Source organism: Podarcis pityusensis (assembly GCF_964106645.2).
Source record: "Podarcis pityusensis genome assembly, chromosome: 6".
NCBI lineage: Eukaryota > Metazoa > Chordata > Lepidosauria > Squamata > Lacertidae > Podarcis > Podarcis pityusensis.
Genome location: NC_138030.1, coordinates 88,526,973 through 88,540,567, shown reverse-complemented (window position 1 = coordinate 88,540,567; position 13,595 = coordinate 88,526,973). Strand labels below are relative to the sequence as shown.

The following is a 13,595-nucleotide window of genomic DNA, read 5'->3' as shown; positions in this document are numbered from 1 at the left end:
AGTGGTACCTCGGTTGTTGAATTTAATCCATTCTGGGAGTTCGTTCGACTTCTGAAAATGTTAGAAAACCAAGGCGTGGCTTCCGATTCGCTGCAGGAGCTCCCTGCACTCAATCAGAAGCCGTGGAAGCCGCGTTGGACGTTCGGCTTCCAAAAAACGTTTGCAAACCAGAAGACTCACTTCCAGGTGTGTGGCGTTTGGGAGCCAGTTTGCTTGGGAGCCAAGCCGTTTGACATCCAAGGTATCACTGTATGTGCGAGAGCTGAAACCTGTGGAAGAAGATGGTTGGATATGATATGGCAGAGGATTTGCACCAAATCTGACCAGCCACATCACATAAGAACATGAGAAGAGATTGCTGTACCAGGCCAATGGCCCGTTTGGTCCAGCAGCCTGTTTTCACAGGAGTTAACCAGATACCTGTGGGAAACCTGCAAATCAGGATCTGAGCATAAGATCTCTCTCCCCTCTGCAGTTTCCAGTAACTGGGATTTAGAAGCATGGATGCAGAGCATTGCATCTATGGTCCATGGAAACAGAGCTTAGCCTTCACCATTACGAGTTGTCACTGATAGATGTTAGAAAGACCATACCATGATGAATAAAGCCTTGCTCAGCACGGGAACTCCGTGTCCCAGCTGGTTAATACTTTATCTTCATGCACTGCTCAGAGAAAGAAAGAGGCATGTGTAGCATGAAGCCTGTGGGTTGGTGAGTCTTGGTAAGTACCTGAACTTCTAGTCTTGCCTGGTCAAGAGGTCAGTACCTTGTGCCTGCAGTACATCATGCTCTCTTGCTCCCAGCAATTAATCTCATGAATCCTAGAACAGAGAGCACATGCTCCAAGTTAATGTACAGCTTGCTTGTGGCTCCGGCCATTGCCATTCATCATCAGGATTTGCTCTTGTAGGAATAGTGGCTAATATCCAAAGATTAGCAACGCCACTGTCTGTGCTGCAAAAGCAGCTTTGCACTGACGTGACTGTCTGCCATGCTCTGTGGCACAGCCCACTTGACACTAAGAGGTGTTTCAAAAGCAGTTTATAATACTGATGATGATGCTATGTATGTTTGTGTCAATCCAACTTAATGGGAGGAGAGCTACCCATCCCCCTCCCCCCCAAAATATACTCCAATTGGACATACTCAAAGCATATCTCTGGATCCTAGCCAATGTTTCTGGGAGATCTTGTAAAATGCTGAATTTGTGCAAATCTTTATGGCAGAATTAACCTTTGTTCTAGTTCTGCCTGTACAAATTTCGCTAGCCAGTAGAATATGCTATCTCTCTATATATCACTCCCTTTTAATAGCAAACTGAACTAGCGAGTGGTGATGGAAATGGAGTCGAAACAGGACCACTGAGAAAGAAGGGAGGCGTTTCAAGAAAATTTCAAAGCTTGTAGAAGTAAAACAAACAAACAAAACCCCAACCCAACAAATTTTTTAAAGGCTGAATAATAATAATAATAATAATAATAATAATAATAATAATAATAAATAATTTATTCTTTATACCCCACCCATCTGGCTGGGCTTCCCCAGCCACTCTGGGCGGCTTCCAAAAAAATATTAAAATACTGTAATACATCAAACATTAAAAGCTTCTCTAAACAGGGCTGACTTCAGATGTCTTCTAAAAGTCTGGTAGTTGTTGTTCTCTTTGACATCTGGTGGGAGGGGGTTCCACAGGGAGGGTGCCACTACCGAGAAGGCCCTCTGCCTGGTTCCCAGTAACTTGGCTTCTCACATGAGGGAACAGCTAGAAGGCCCTGAGCACTGGACCTCAGTGTCCAGGCAGAACGATGGGGGTGGAGACGCTTCTTCAGGTATACAGGACTGAGGCCGTTTAGGGCTTTAAAGGTCAGCACCAACACTTTGAATTGCGCTCAGAAACGTACTGGGAGCCAATGTAGGTCTTTCAAGACCGGTGTTATATGGTCTCGGTGGCCGCTCCCAGTCACCAATCTAGCTGCCGTGTTCTGGATTAGTTGTAGTTTCCGGGTCACCTTCAAAGGTAGCCCCACGTAGAGTGCATTGCAGTAGTCCAAGCGGGAGATAACCAGAGCATGCACCACTCTGGCGAGGCAGTCCGCAGGCAGATAGGGTCTCAGCCTGTGTACCAGGTGGAGCTGGTAAACAGCTGCCCTGGACACAGATTTGACCTGTGCCTCCATGGACAGCTGTGAGTCCAAAATGACTCCCAGGCTGCACACCTGGTCCTTCAGGGGCACAGTTACCCCATTCAGGACCAGGGAGTCCTCCACACCCGCCCGCCTCCTGTCCCGCAAAAACAGTACTTCTGTCTTGTCAGGATTCAACCTTAATCTGTTAGCCGCCATCCATCCTCCAACCGCCACCAGGCACTCACAGAGGACCTTCACCGCCTTCACTGGTGACTCCCCCCCCCCAACAGCCCAATGTGGACAGGACATACTTGGCCAAACAAATGTAAAATGTCATTTGGAAAAGGAAAATGGAACCAGGGAGGAAGAAATAGTTTCCTGGGGGAGGGCATGGCTGGCTGGAACCTTGAACGAGCCACCGTGGGGGTGTACTGCTGCATTTTTTGGAGGCCCCACATGCTACAGAGTATTTATGATGTTTTTACATCCAGGGAAGCATATGATATCTTGACTGACAGCACTGAAAGATATTGAAATTCATAATGGAATATTTTCTCCTTTTGCACTCTATTCTCTGTCAGTGTTTATTCATCTGTTATTCAAACAGAGTTTGGGTAAGCAGCCTTTGGCTACATCCTTTGGCTACAATAATAAGGCAGGGAAATATAGCTGGAGTTTTCTAAGCATTGTGCAAAGTGACAGACAAGGCCATTTAGGATTGCTGCCTAGGCAGCCACTTTAAAAGGCTGATTTTGACAGGGCTAATGCAAAGTACATTTTACACAGAGCTATATTTACCACCAATTGTTAAATCCAAGAACAGCCATCTTCCACTTTGTCTTCACGAGATGAATCAGTAAAACACAGACACTCCCAAACGTTCCTAGCTGAAATGATGTTATTCAATGTAGGACTGGAGTTCAAGTCAATTATCAAATGTTAATTCTTTGTAGCAATAAGCAGACCTTCCCTATGCACTGCGGGGGGGGGGGGGGAATCCAGAGCAAACAGATGAATTGTCCAGACACCTGGTAGAAGTTCACAAATTAATCCATGCTATGGATTGAGTCTGGTGCAAAGAAAATTCTTAAATGCTTTTTCAGTGTGTGCTGGAGTCCTTTTGGCCACTTCTCAGGCTTACTGGGGGAAAGACTCCAGGGCATTCTGTAATAGGGCTTGATGCCTGTTAAGTTGTGGGTGAACATATCAGACGACACAGCGATTCTCCAAGCAGCTCTTGTTTATTCACAGGTCAGAACAGAACTGAACCGAAGGGTTCAGCCAGCCTGCTTATATAGAGCTCCAGTACAACATAACTATAACAACTTTCTGTAACTATCCAATCACTGAGTGTCACTTTCAATCCCTTATTTGCATATGTGGACCTGAACTATCTACAGTATCCCCCTGCTGGCCCAGGGTGAGAACTTTAGTACATAACAATGCCCTAGATGCATAGGTCAAATTGTTAGCATATTAGCAGTGCATCATGGAATCAGTTGCAAACTGTTGACTCCACTCACATAATTATGGGCACTGTAGTTTATATTTCCTAGCAACCCTTAACAAACTGCAGTGCTCAGAACACATTGAGGAGGATAGTGTGTTTTAAAAGTATAGCCCATGCACTTTCCCTCTCCACTGAACATTGGGGAAGGAAAATTTGGAGTTTCCATTTATGTTGTGTAGCAAACTGCACTTCCCCATTCCACCCAAATATTTGGAAAGTTTAGTGTCAAGAAAATCAGATTTTTCTGTTCTGGCCTTCTTCCAAAGCATTTTCTGGGTGGAGAAGTGACCTTATGAGAAAGTGGTTTCTTTCTCACTAATTGTACAGGATCTCATGGCTTGCATGAGTGACGCGGGGTATCCAAGGTCAAGATGGAGCTTCACTAATTGGGTCTGGAGGCCTCTGTGGTGAAGTAGCATGTGCACTCAGTTCTGTAGAGTTATATCTTCGGAGATGTCTGATTGGCTTAGGTCATTGCCAGTTGCTATGAACTATGTAAGCTACCCACATTCCTTGTGTGTGTTGCCTTACATCCTAGTTTCTGGGGTCTGTGCCTGAAATTTTGCCTTGCTTTTTCATTTACAATTTTCTTCCTGGCATCCATGCTGCTTGCTGTGTTTCTGCTGTATTTTTGCCAGTTGGTGATATATAGAGCTATTTCTTGTTGGAATTGTCTGCATGTGTGCCTTCAATATTTCACCATTAAGAAACTCCCATCCATGTTGGACTCCCTTCCCTTCAAGTATTTTTGATCATGGGATCTCACCCATTAGTTCCTTAGATTTTTGAAATCAGCTTTCTTAAAGCCCAGATTTTGTGTCTGACTACACTCAGCTTTTCCTTGCCTCTGTGTCATGAAACCCAAGAGGACACGATCACTTCCTCCCAAGGTTCCTAGTACTTCCACTTTGTCAATCAGTTCTTCCCTGTTGGTGATAGGTCCAAGATAGATGATCCCCTTCTTGCTTCTTCTACCTACTGGGGAATGAAATTGTCCATGAGGCAATTGAGGAATTTGTTGGACCTTGCATTCTTGGCAGAGTTTGAGTTCCAACAGATATCAGGGTAGTTCTAGTTAACCTCTTCTCTTGCCCTCATTCCTGCCTAGGCCCTTAATCACATTCCAAAGGATACCTGTGCATTTTGCTGATTAAAGTACAATAAATTTAATAATCCTTGAACAGTAAGAACTCGTGTTGCAGTTTCACAGCTCATGAAATGTGTCAGTTTAAGATATGAGACAAATACCGCTCCCCCCCCCACCGCCACCGCCGCCTTTTCTTTCTGTCTCTCTCTCTCTCTCTCTTGCAAAGCACTGTGACTTCACAGTAGCCTTATCTCTCATTACTCTGGATACAATGCGATATTCATTAGAAAAGAATACAGGACATGATTTCATTAAGAGTTAGCAAGTTTTCTTCTTAGCAACCTTCCCTCCTGCTCCCACCCCCTCGGTTTTGTACTGCAAGAGAATATAATGCAAACCTTTCTTATCACATATAAACAGCACATCAACTTGGTACACAGCATGTTGTTCTTGAACAAGTAAGTGGAGATAGTGAAGGTTCCTTTGGCGTGTCACTGCGAGATTATGGAATTATGGGATGGCTGAAAGTAGGACACGAGCACAGCAGCACTTGGAACTTGTACATCATGGCTAGGCTTAGCCTCCATGAATTTGTCTAACTCCCTTTTCAAGTCATCCAAATTGGTGGCTGTTACTAGGTCTTGTGGTAGTTAATTCCATAGTTGAGCTTCCTTGCATTTTTTTAAAACTCAAAAACTACATTATTATTTTTATTATCATTAGGTTGTGTCAGGGAACTGCCTTCAGCTCAGAGGCGAGAAATGGAAGGGCAGTTGTGTTACAGGGAGCCTCCGAAAATCTTGCGAAGCCGTTCCTCTTCAAGGGAGGAGGAACGCCCCACCTCCAGTGGGGAAGAAGTGCAAGGACCAGAGGATGCTGATAGGAGCCTTAACACCACTTCTGAGCAAGCCGGACAGGAGAGAAACATGCCCTTGCCATCGCCCATCCTGCACAGTAGTTTGGGGCACAGAGAGGGGAGGAGACTTTGGGGGTAATGAAACTCTTATGGTGGGGGAGGTCCAAAAAAAGACCACTCCTGGATTCTGCTAGCGATTGAGCCAGACATGAGCCTTGGGGCTCTTCACTGTAGATAGTCTGCACAAAAATAAAGTCTGTAAAACACAAGTCGGAGTCCTGCCTGCTTACTCTCAAGCAACCACCTGACGGGTTGTGACCAAAGTTTGCCCTACACAGAGAAGACTCATTAAAAAGAAGGACCAACTTAGGCCCATTAGTCCTAATGTGTCTACTAGATGCAACTCTTCATATATATAAATAGTCCACTCAGATATTCAGTTTGTTTCTCATACACTTCTTGGTAATCTGGGCTAGCGCCAGGATTTGGCATCATCAGGCATGCTCCAGAAGGGGACCTATAATGAATCCTAGGAGCCTCCTGGTTGTTGCTGTTGCCAGCCTTCTCCAAGTAAGCAAGCAGTGAGAGCAATGGAGAAAAGGAGAATTAATTCCCATGAGCCTGTCCCTCACCCAGAAGGAGAGGAGAGCAAAAGTGGCAGTGGCAACCGGGAGGCAGAGGTGGCTGGACTCCGTGTGAATCCTCAGACAGGCTCCTTGCAACAGCCTTGTGAAGGAAGCGATTCTAATTACCTCTACGTCGCCGAGCTTTTTAATTGCTAAAACATTGATAAATCAGGGGGAAACTGTCAGGGTGTCTAGCAATTATAAAAATGAAATAATTCTGCAGTGCGAAATTGACAGCAGTTAAGGGGTTGTGGGTGGAGTGAATAAGGTTTTCTTGAGACAGCGGTGAACGGCACCACATACAGGAAAGAGTGGTAGAAAGAGAGAGAGAAAAGGGGTGGCCCCCACCCACTCTTGGTTCTGACCCGACTCATTTTTTTGTTCTGGTCCTGCCCACTTTTGGCTCTAGCTACATCCTCCATTTGTTTGAAGCCCCCACCGCCGATTACACCCAAGGTAATGCAGCCCTTGACAGAGAAATATTTGGATATTCAAGCCAGTAGCACATTCAGGGCCAAATTTGGGGAATTATTATTATTATTTATTTATTAATACCTCACACATTTGGCTGGGTTTCCCCAGCCACTCTGGGTAGCTCCCAACAGAATATTAACAACACAATAAAGCATCAAACATTAAAAGCTTCCTTAAACAGAGCTGCCTTCAGATGTCTTCTAAAAGTCAGATAGCTGTTTATTTCCTTGACATCGGATGGGAGGGTGTTCCACAGGGCGGGCGCCACTACCGAGAAGGCCCTCTGCCTGGTTCCCTGTAACTTGGCTTCTCGCAGTGAGGGAACCGCCAGAAGGCCCTCGGCGCTGGACCTCTGTGTCCAGGTAGAACGATGGGGGTGGAGACGCTCCTTCAGGTATACTGGGCTGAGGCCGTTTAGGGCTTTAAAGGTCAGCACCAACACTTTGAATTGTGCTCGGAAATGTACTGGGAGCCAATGTAGCTCTTTCAAGACCAGTGTTATGTGGTCTCGGCGGCTGCTCCCAGTCACCAATCTAGCTGCCGCATTCTGGATTAGTTGGAGTTAATATTAACCTCTGCACCAACACTTTGAATTGTGCTTGGAAATGTACTGGGAGGTGACCAGGGCCCCCAAATTCAGTAGGGTTACTCTACCACATTATGAAGTAGAATCATAGAATTGTAGAGTTCGAAGTGCCATCTAGTGCAACCCCCTGCAATGCAGGAATCTTTTGCCCAACGTGGAGTTCAAACCCATAACACTGAGATTAAGAGTGTCATGCTCTACCAATTGATCTGCAAAGTAATACTCATTACAACCTGAGAGACATAAGATCTTTTGAAGTGAAGGAAGTAATACTTATGACCATCTCAAGAGCCATTGTTCTCAAAATGCCCAAGTATATCCCTTTCCCCAGTACACAATTATCACTGCTGAGTTGCATCAACTCTTATATTTGAAGGAGGGAGTTATACAACACGTAACAGGCTGTATGTTTGAAAAAATAATATATACCATTTCTTGGATACCCCGTGGATCAGTTCATTCTCTAATCAGTTTATGCATAAGGTCCATACTGGGTCTTCTACTTTTTTCATTGAACTTTACGAGCTACTTCTGTTGAAATCTACAATCCAATACAATGAATAGTATATACAGTAGTACCTCAGGTTACATACTCTTCAGGTTACATACACTTCAGGTTACAGACTCAGCCAACCCAGAAATAGTGCTTCAGGAGGAGAACAGAAATCATGTTTTGGCGGCGCGGCGGCAGCGGGAGGCACCATTAGCTAAAGTGGTGCTTCAGGTTAAGAACTGTTTCAGGTTAAGTATGGACCTCAGGAACGAATTAAGTACTTAACCTGAGGTACCACTGTATTATTTTTTCAAACGTACAGCCGGTTACTTCTTGTGTGTTTACTGAATATGTTTCACGTAACCAGAGATTTGTTGTTGTTTTGTGGAGAGATTAATACAGCACAATGCCAGATATATTTACTCTGACGTAAGCCTGACTGATTATCCTGGGTACTTCCTCCCAAGAAAGTGCAGGTAGGGTTGCAAGCCTAATGAAGCCATGTTCAATTTGTCAAATGTGAAGCAACGGAAAGCAGGGCTTTGCACTTCTGAAAAGCTCATGTCACATTAATATTTATGCTGTGTACGTTTAAGAATATTGCATTTGCCTGCTGTACTACTGTCCATTAATGGTGACAAATTAAAGTGATAAAAATGGACACAAGCTAGGGGTAACTGTTGTTTTGCTGCAGAAAGGCTCACAGAAGCGTATCTTAAAAGAGTGTTGAATTTTGCCATTTTGCAGATGAATTCAAGTTCTTTATGAAAAGGCTGCCCATGAACTATTTCCTCAACACGTCAGCCATTATGCACTTGTGGACAATGGATTCAAATTTCCAGCATCGCTATGAGCAACTGGAAACCAGCACGAAACAGCTGTTCCTCAAGGCACAGAAAATTGTCCACAAGCTCTTTAGCCTTAGTAAGAGGTGCCATAAACAGCCACTCATCAGCTTGCCAAGGCAAAGGTAAGAGAAACAAAAGAGAAAATGCAACCAACCTAGGACAGTGATTCCCAAATGGGGTTAGCTTGTAGAGACGGCGGAAAGTGTTAGCAATGTAGTACTACAAACTCACAAATATAGGCTACATTCCTTCAAAATGCCCTACATGTTTAGGAATCACTGACCTAGCACACTGTTTTGACACTGAAGGGTTATTCACATGGATAGACATGGCAACAGTTTCCAGTTTGATGGCATATTGAGGGAGTGGCTGATACCTTACCTGGTCATGTGATGCATGGAGGGGAGCATTCATTGTGTGGACGCCATTTTTAGTGGCATATCCATGACCGGGATAAGATGCAAAACATGTTCCCCAGCTCTCTCACGGATATCAGGGGAGAGAGTTGGAAGAGAAGCCATCCCACTCTTCCAATCTCACCAGTTCACCATTTGGGGGGCTCTGTAGATTTTACAACTGTGCATCCTCACTTTTAGACTGCTTTCCCAATCATCCATTTGGGAGACGGTAAAGTGATGAGACTTGGGGATATCATTCTCTCCTGTTTCTTTGGTGAATTTGAACAGCTAGGAGCTGCCCAGTGGTTTCCAACCAGTTTCTGAAAAGCTGGGGTTGTGTAAATCATCCATCTGAAGTGTAATACGAATGACTGGGACAAATCTTCCTAATGCTTTTACTTATGTATATTCTTCAAGTCAACAGGCACTATGGGTGCATAACATGGGCATACGGGAAAATGTCAGAGTCTCTTTGATAGTGATTTTACACCATTCTTGAACAAAGGGATTGCCAATATCATGATATTTCTATCAGAGTATAGCCAGAGGGTGTGACTCTATTCTACTGCTAAACTGCGTAAATTGTCAAGATGAGAGATTACAATTTGCCTACCGTTCTGAAGCCACAATCCTAAACAAATCCTAAGCAAGCGGGGGGGGGGGGGAATGGAGAGATCTTATGTCACAGCTGTGCTTAAAGTCTGGCCCTACTCTCATCCCTACACAGCTATGCCCTATGCATGAGTAATGTGTGGATGGCGCTATTGCTGAAAGCTTTCTGTCTCAGGATGATAATCTGCACACCACAGGCGCCGACTGTGGGTGCCCAGTGTGCTCTGCCCAGCACTGCAACATCATAACATCACATTGCAATGTCATGACGGTGGAGTGTGGGGCAGGTCACGGCAGGTCATGCGCTCCAGCACCATGGCAGCAACTGGACCGGGGCCCTTGCCTCCACCGTGGGGCCTCACTGGCAGTGACTGTGATCCCCTCTCTCCCAATTCTCCCTCCTTGATCTCCTTTCTGGCACAGCTATTCTCCAACTTCTCCAACTCTGCCACAGCGATCTGCCTCTGCCATGACAGTGAAACCCTCTCCCAATCCTCCCTCCTTTCCCTCCCTTTCTCCCCTTCCTTCCTTCCTTCAAACCTTCCTTCCTTCCTCCCTCCCTTCCCTTCCCTTCCAACCCAAGTGATGTTAACACAAAAACCTCATACATACACTAAGTAAAAGAATCTAGGTTTATCATCCCCTCTCTCCCACCCCCAATCTTATACACCAGTGTCTCACATCAAACATAACCAATTTGCAGAAAAAGACTCTGCGACCCGAAAACAGAGGCAATGCACGTATTTTTGTAACCCAATTAAATATTTAATACAGATTATATAAAAGCACACACAGTTCAAAGGGCTCGTTTCACATGTTCAGTCATCCCAATGGCGTTTCCCAGCCAAAGCAAGCTGAAATGAGGAAAGCTAACTAGTGTAGTCTGAAAGGACAGTGATGGGTCAAGGGATACTGAAGCATTCAGTACAGATGTCAGCTGGAAAAAGACACTGGTTGTCTCTGTCCCTCTTCTCTCTCCCCCTAACATCTGTCCCTGGCTGAGGCAGCCTAGGATGAAGAACTGCCTCTCTATCTCTCTCTTCTCTATCATTCTCTATCACAGAAGGAGATAGAGAGGCAGTTCTGCATCCAGCCACCTGCCAAAAGGTAGGGCCAGTGAAAAACGCTTAAACTTTTCTCATTCACTTTGTGGGGCCTTAACCCCCATAAATATATTATTGTGGGGCCTTAACCCCTACAAATATATTATTGTGGGGGCTGCAGCACCCACAGCGTGCTGGAGATGGCGCCAGTGGTACACACTTCCTTAGAATCAAAGTCCATTGTCCAAGGGTGTAGCCACTGGGCCAAGGCAAGTTAAGGCTTCCTTAAAAAGATAAAGGGACCCCTGACCATTAGGTCCAGTCGTGACTGACTCTGGGGTTGCGGCGCTCATCTCACTTTATTGGTCAAGGGAGCCAGTGTACAGCTTCCGCGTCATGTGGCCAGCATGACTAAGCTGCTTCTGGCAAACCAGAGCAGCACACGGAAACGCCGTTTACTTTCCCGCCGGAGCGGTACCTATTTATCTACTTGCACTTTGATGTGCTTTTGAACTGCTAGGTTGGCAGGAGCAGGGACCGAGCAACGGGCGCTCACCCCGTTGCGGGGATTCGAACTGCCGACCTTCTGATCGGCAAATCCTTGGCTCTGTGGTTTAACCCACAGCGCCACCTGCGTCCCTAAATGCTTCCTTGCTTCCTGGTAAAAACCACTTTCTCCCTCCAGTGTAGAAATTAACATTGGGTGGGGATCTCCCTTTGTTGCCAATAGAAGTTTTTAATGCTCCCCCCATACTAATTGGTCTGTGGTGCAAGGGATATGATGTATAGAAGTGAGAGCTGGACCATAAAGAAGGCTGATTGCCGAAGAATTGATGCTTTTGAACTATGGTGCTGGAGGAGACTCTTGAGAGTCCCATGGACTGCAAGAAGATCAAACCTATCCATTCTTAAGGAAATTAGCCCTGAGTGTTCACTGGAAGGACAGATCATGAAGCTGAGGCTCCAATACTTTGGCCACCTCATGAGAAGAGAAGACTCCCTGGAAAAGACCCTGATGTTGGGAAAGATGGAGGGCACAAGGAGAAGGGGTTGACAGAGGACGAGATGGTTGGACAGTGTTCTCGAAGCTACAAATATGAGTCTGACCAAACTGTGGGAGGCAGTGGAAGACAGGAGTGCCTGGCGTGCTCTGGTCCATGGGGTCACGAAGAGTTGGACACGACTAAACGACTAAACAACAACACAACAAGCAAGGGATATTTGTCAAGATCACTCTCAGGAGGGAAGGTTGAAACCTCTCCCCATGTTCTGCAGTGCTGATCATAAACACAAACACACAGCCTAGAACTGCTTTTAAACACACTTACACAAACACAAACAAGCACCCCACATGATTGCTAAGCGCTACATTTGTGTAATTTGTACTCAGGCCCCCGAGTTTGATGTAAATGCAATCACAATTAGGATAAAACTCCAATCCAAACACCCTTTAGTTGGAAGTCAGCCTCCTTGATTTCAGCAGAACATTCTTCCAGGTACATATCTTTCCTCCCACAACCTAAAATACTGTTTATTGTACACATACATTATCTATATAGGTGCCCTTGCTATACTGTTTTAGATGTCTGCTGATAACTTCTTTGTTTTAGCAAGGCAACCCAGACATATAATTTAGTCATGTAAATTCTTTTTCGATGTTTTCTGATTTTTATCCATATTTTGTTGACAACTATTTTATGTATACTTGTTTTTTATACAACAAAAACCAGTTTTGCTGGTTTTATGGAGTGATAATTTTATTATGTACACTGCCTAAAGAGTTTTCTGATTTAAGCAGTCTATAAATATATAAGAAATAATACAAATTTGGGAGTTACAGTGGCATGCATCATGTAGGAATTATTTTTGGAAACCTTTGATTTCTGCCTCTCAGTTGCTCCCAGATGACGTGACCCTCTCCCTTTTAACTATTTAAAGCTCCTACACTCCGTTCAGAAAGTATGGCCAGCACATCTCAGGTTAAATCAAGTCTAACAATGAGGGATTACCGCATTCAGAAAATGTTATCCCTTGGCCTTGATGAGGAGGGAATGGACCATGGCAAATCACTGGTGCGGGATGTTAGAATGCACCAAAGCCTGCCTGCAAAGACAGACAAATATACTGAATATAGAACAGGCAAGTCAGACATAAGTGACTGTGATAAATTATGCCAAGGCTGGCTCACCGATGAGGCAAGGTGAGATGATCGCTTCAGGCAGCAAGATAATGGTGTTGATCTGTATCCCTGCCCCTGTTCCTGATGTAGATCTACACTCAGGTCTTCTTCCCTGGCAGGGGGGGGGGGCACCATTTGGGGGATCACCTCAGGTGCCATAAAGTCTTGGACCAGCCCTGCATTATGCATTCATAAACCTGCAGTCACTGGCTCTTCCAGTTGTAGAACAGGCATGGTGTCTTTTCCTGTGGTGAGGAAAGGCTAACAAGGGCTGAGATTGTCCTTGTGTGTTAGGAGATCTGACTATGCTGCCAGATGCAATGCCTAGCTTGTAGAAGACACATCCTGGGAATCCCAGTCCTTGTGGCAACCATAGTTTGTGGTCTAACTATTGGCTGTGATGGTACTTTTTGGGATGCAAGGGGCGCTGTGGTCTAAACCACTGAGCCTCTTGAGCTTGCCAATTGGAAGGTCAACGGTTCGAATCCCCGCGATGGGGTGAGCTCCTGTTGCTCTGTCCCAGCTCCAGCCAACCTAGCAGTTTGAAAGCACACCAGTGCAAGTAGATAAATAGGTACCACTGTGGCAGGAAGTTAAATGGTGTTTCTGTGCACTCTGGTTTCTGTCATGGTGTTTCCGTTGTGCCAGAAGTGGTTTAGTCATGCTGGCCACATGACCCAGAAAGCTGTCTGTGGACAAACGCCGGCTCCCTCAGTCTGAAAGCAAGATGAGCGTCGCAACCCCATAGTCACCTTTG

General features: G+C 45.3%; 1 protein-coding gene across 2 annotated transcripts in view; it reads left to right on the top strand.

Annotated features, from left to right (window-relative positions):
* The window catches only part of BRINP3 (BMP/retinoic acid inducible neural specific 3), a 258,994-nt gene that overhangs the window by 206,920 nt on the left and 38,479 nt on the right, over positions 1 to 13,595 (top strand). For both annotated transcript variants that reach the window (XM_081012140.1, XM_081012141.1), the window contains exon 7: positions 8,506 to 8,728. In XM_081012140.1, the coding sequence (XP_080868266.1) occupies positions 8,506 to 8,728 (223 nt within the window). The remainder of the gene's footprint in view (positions 1 to 8,505; positions 8,729 to 13,595) is intronic.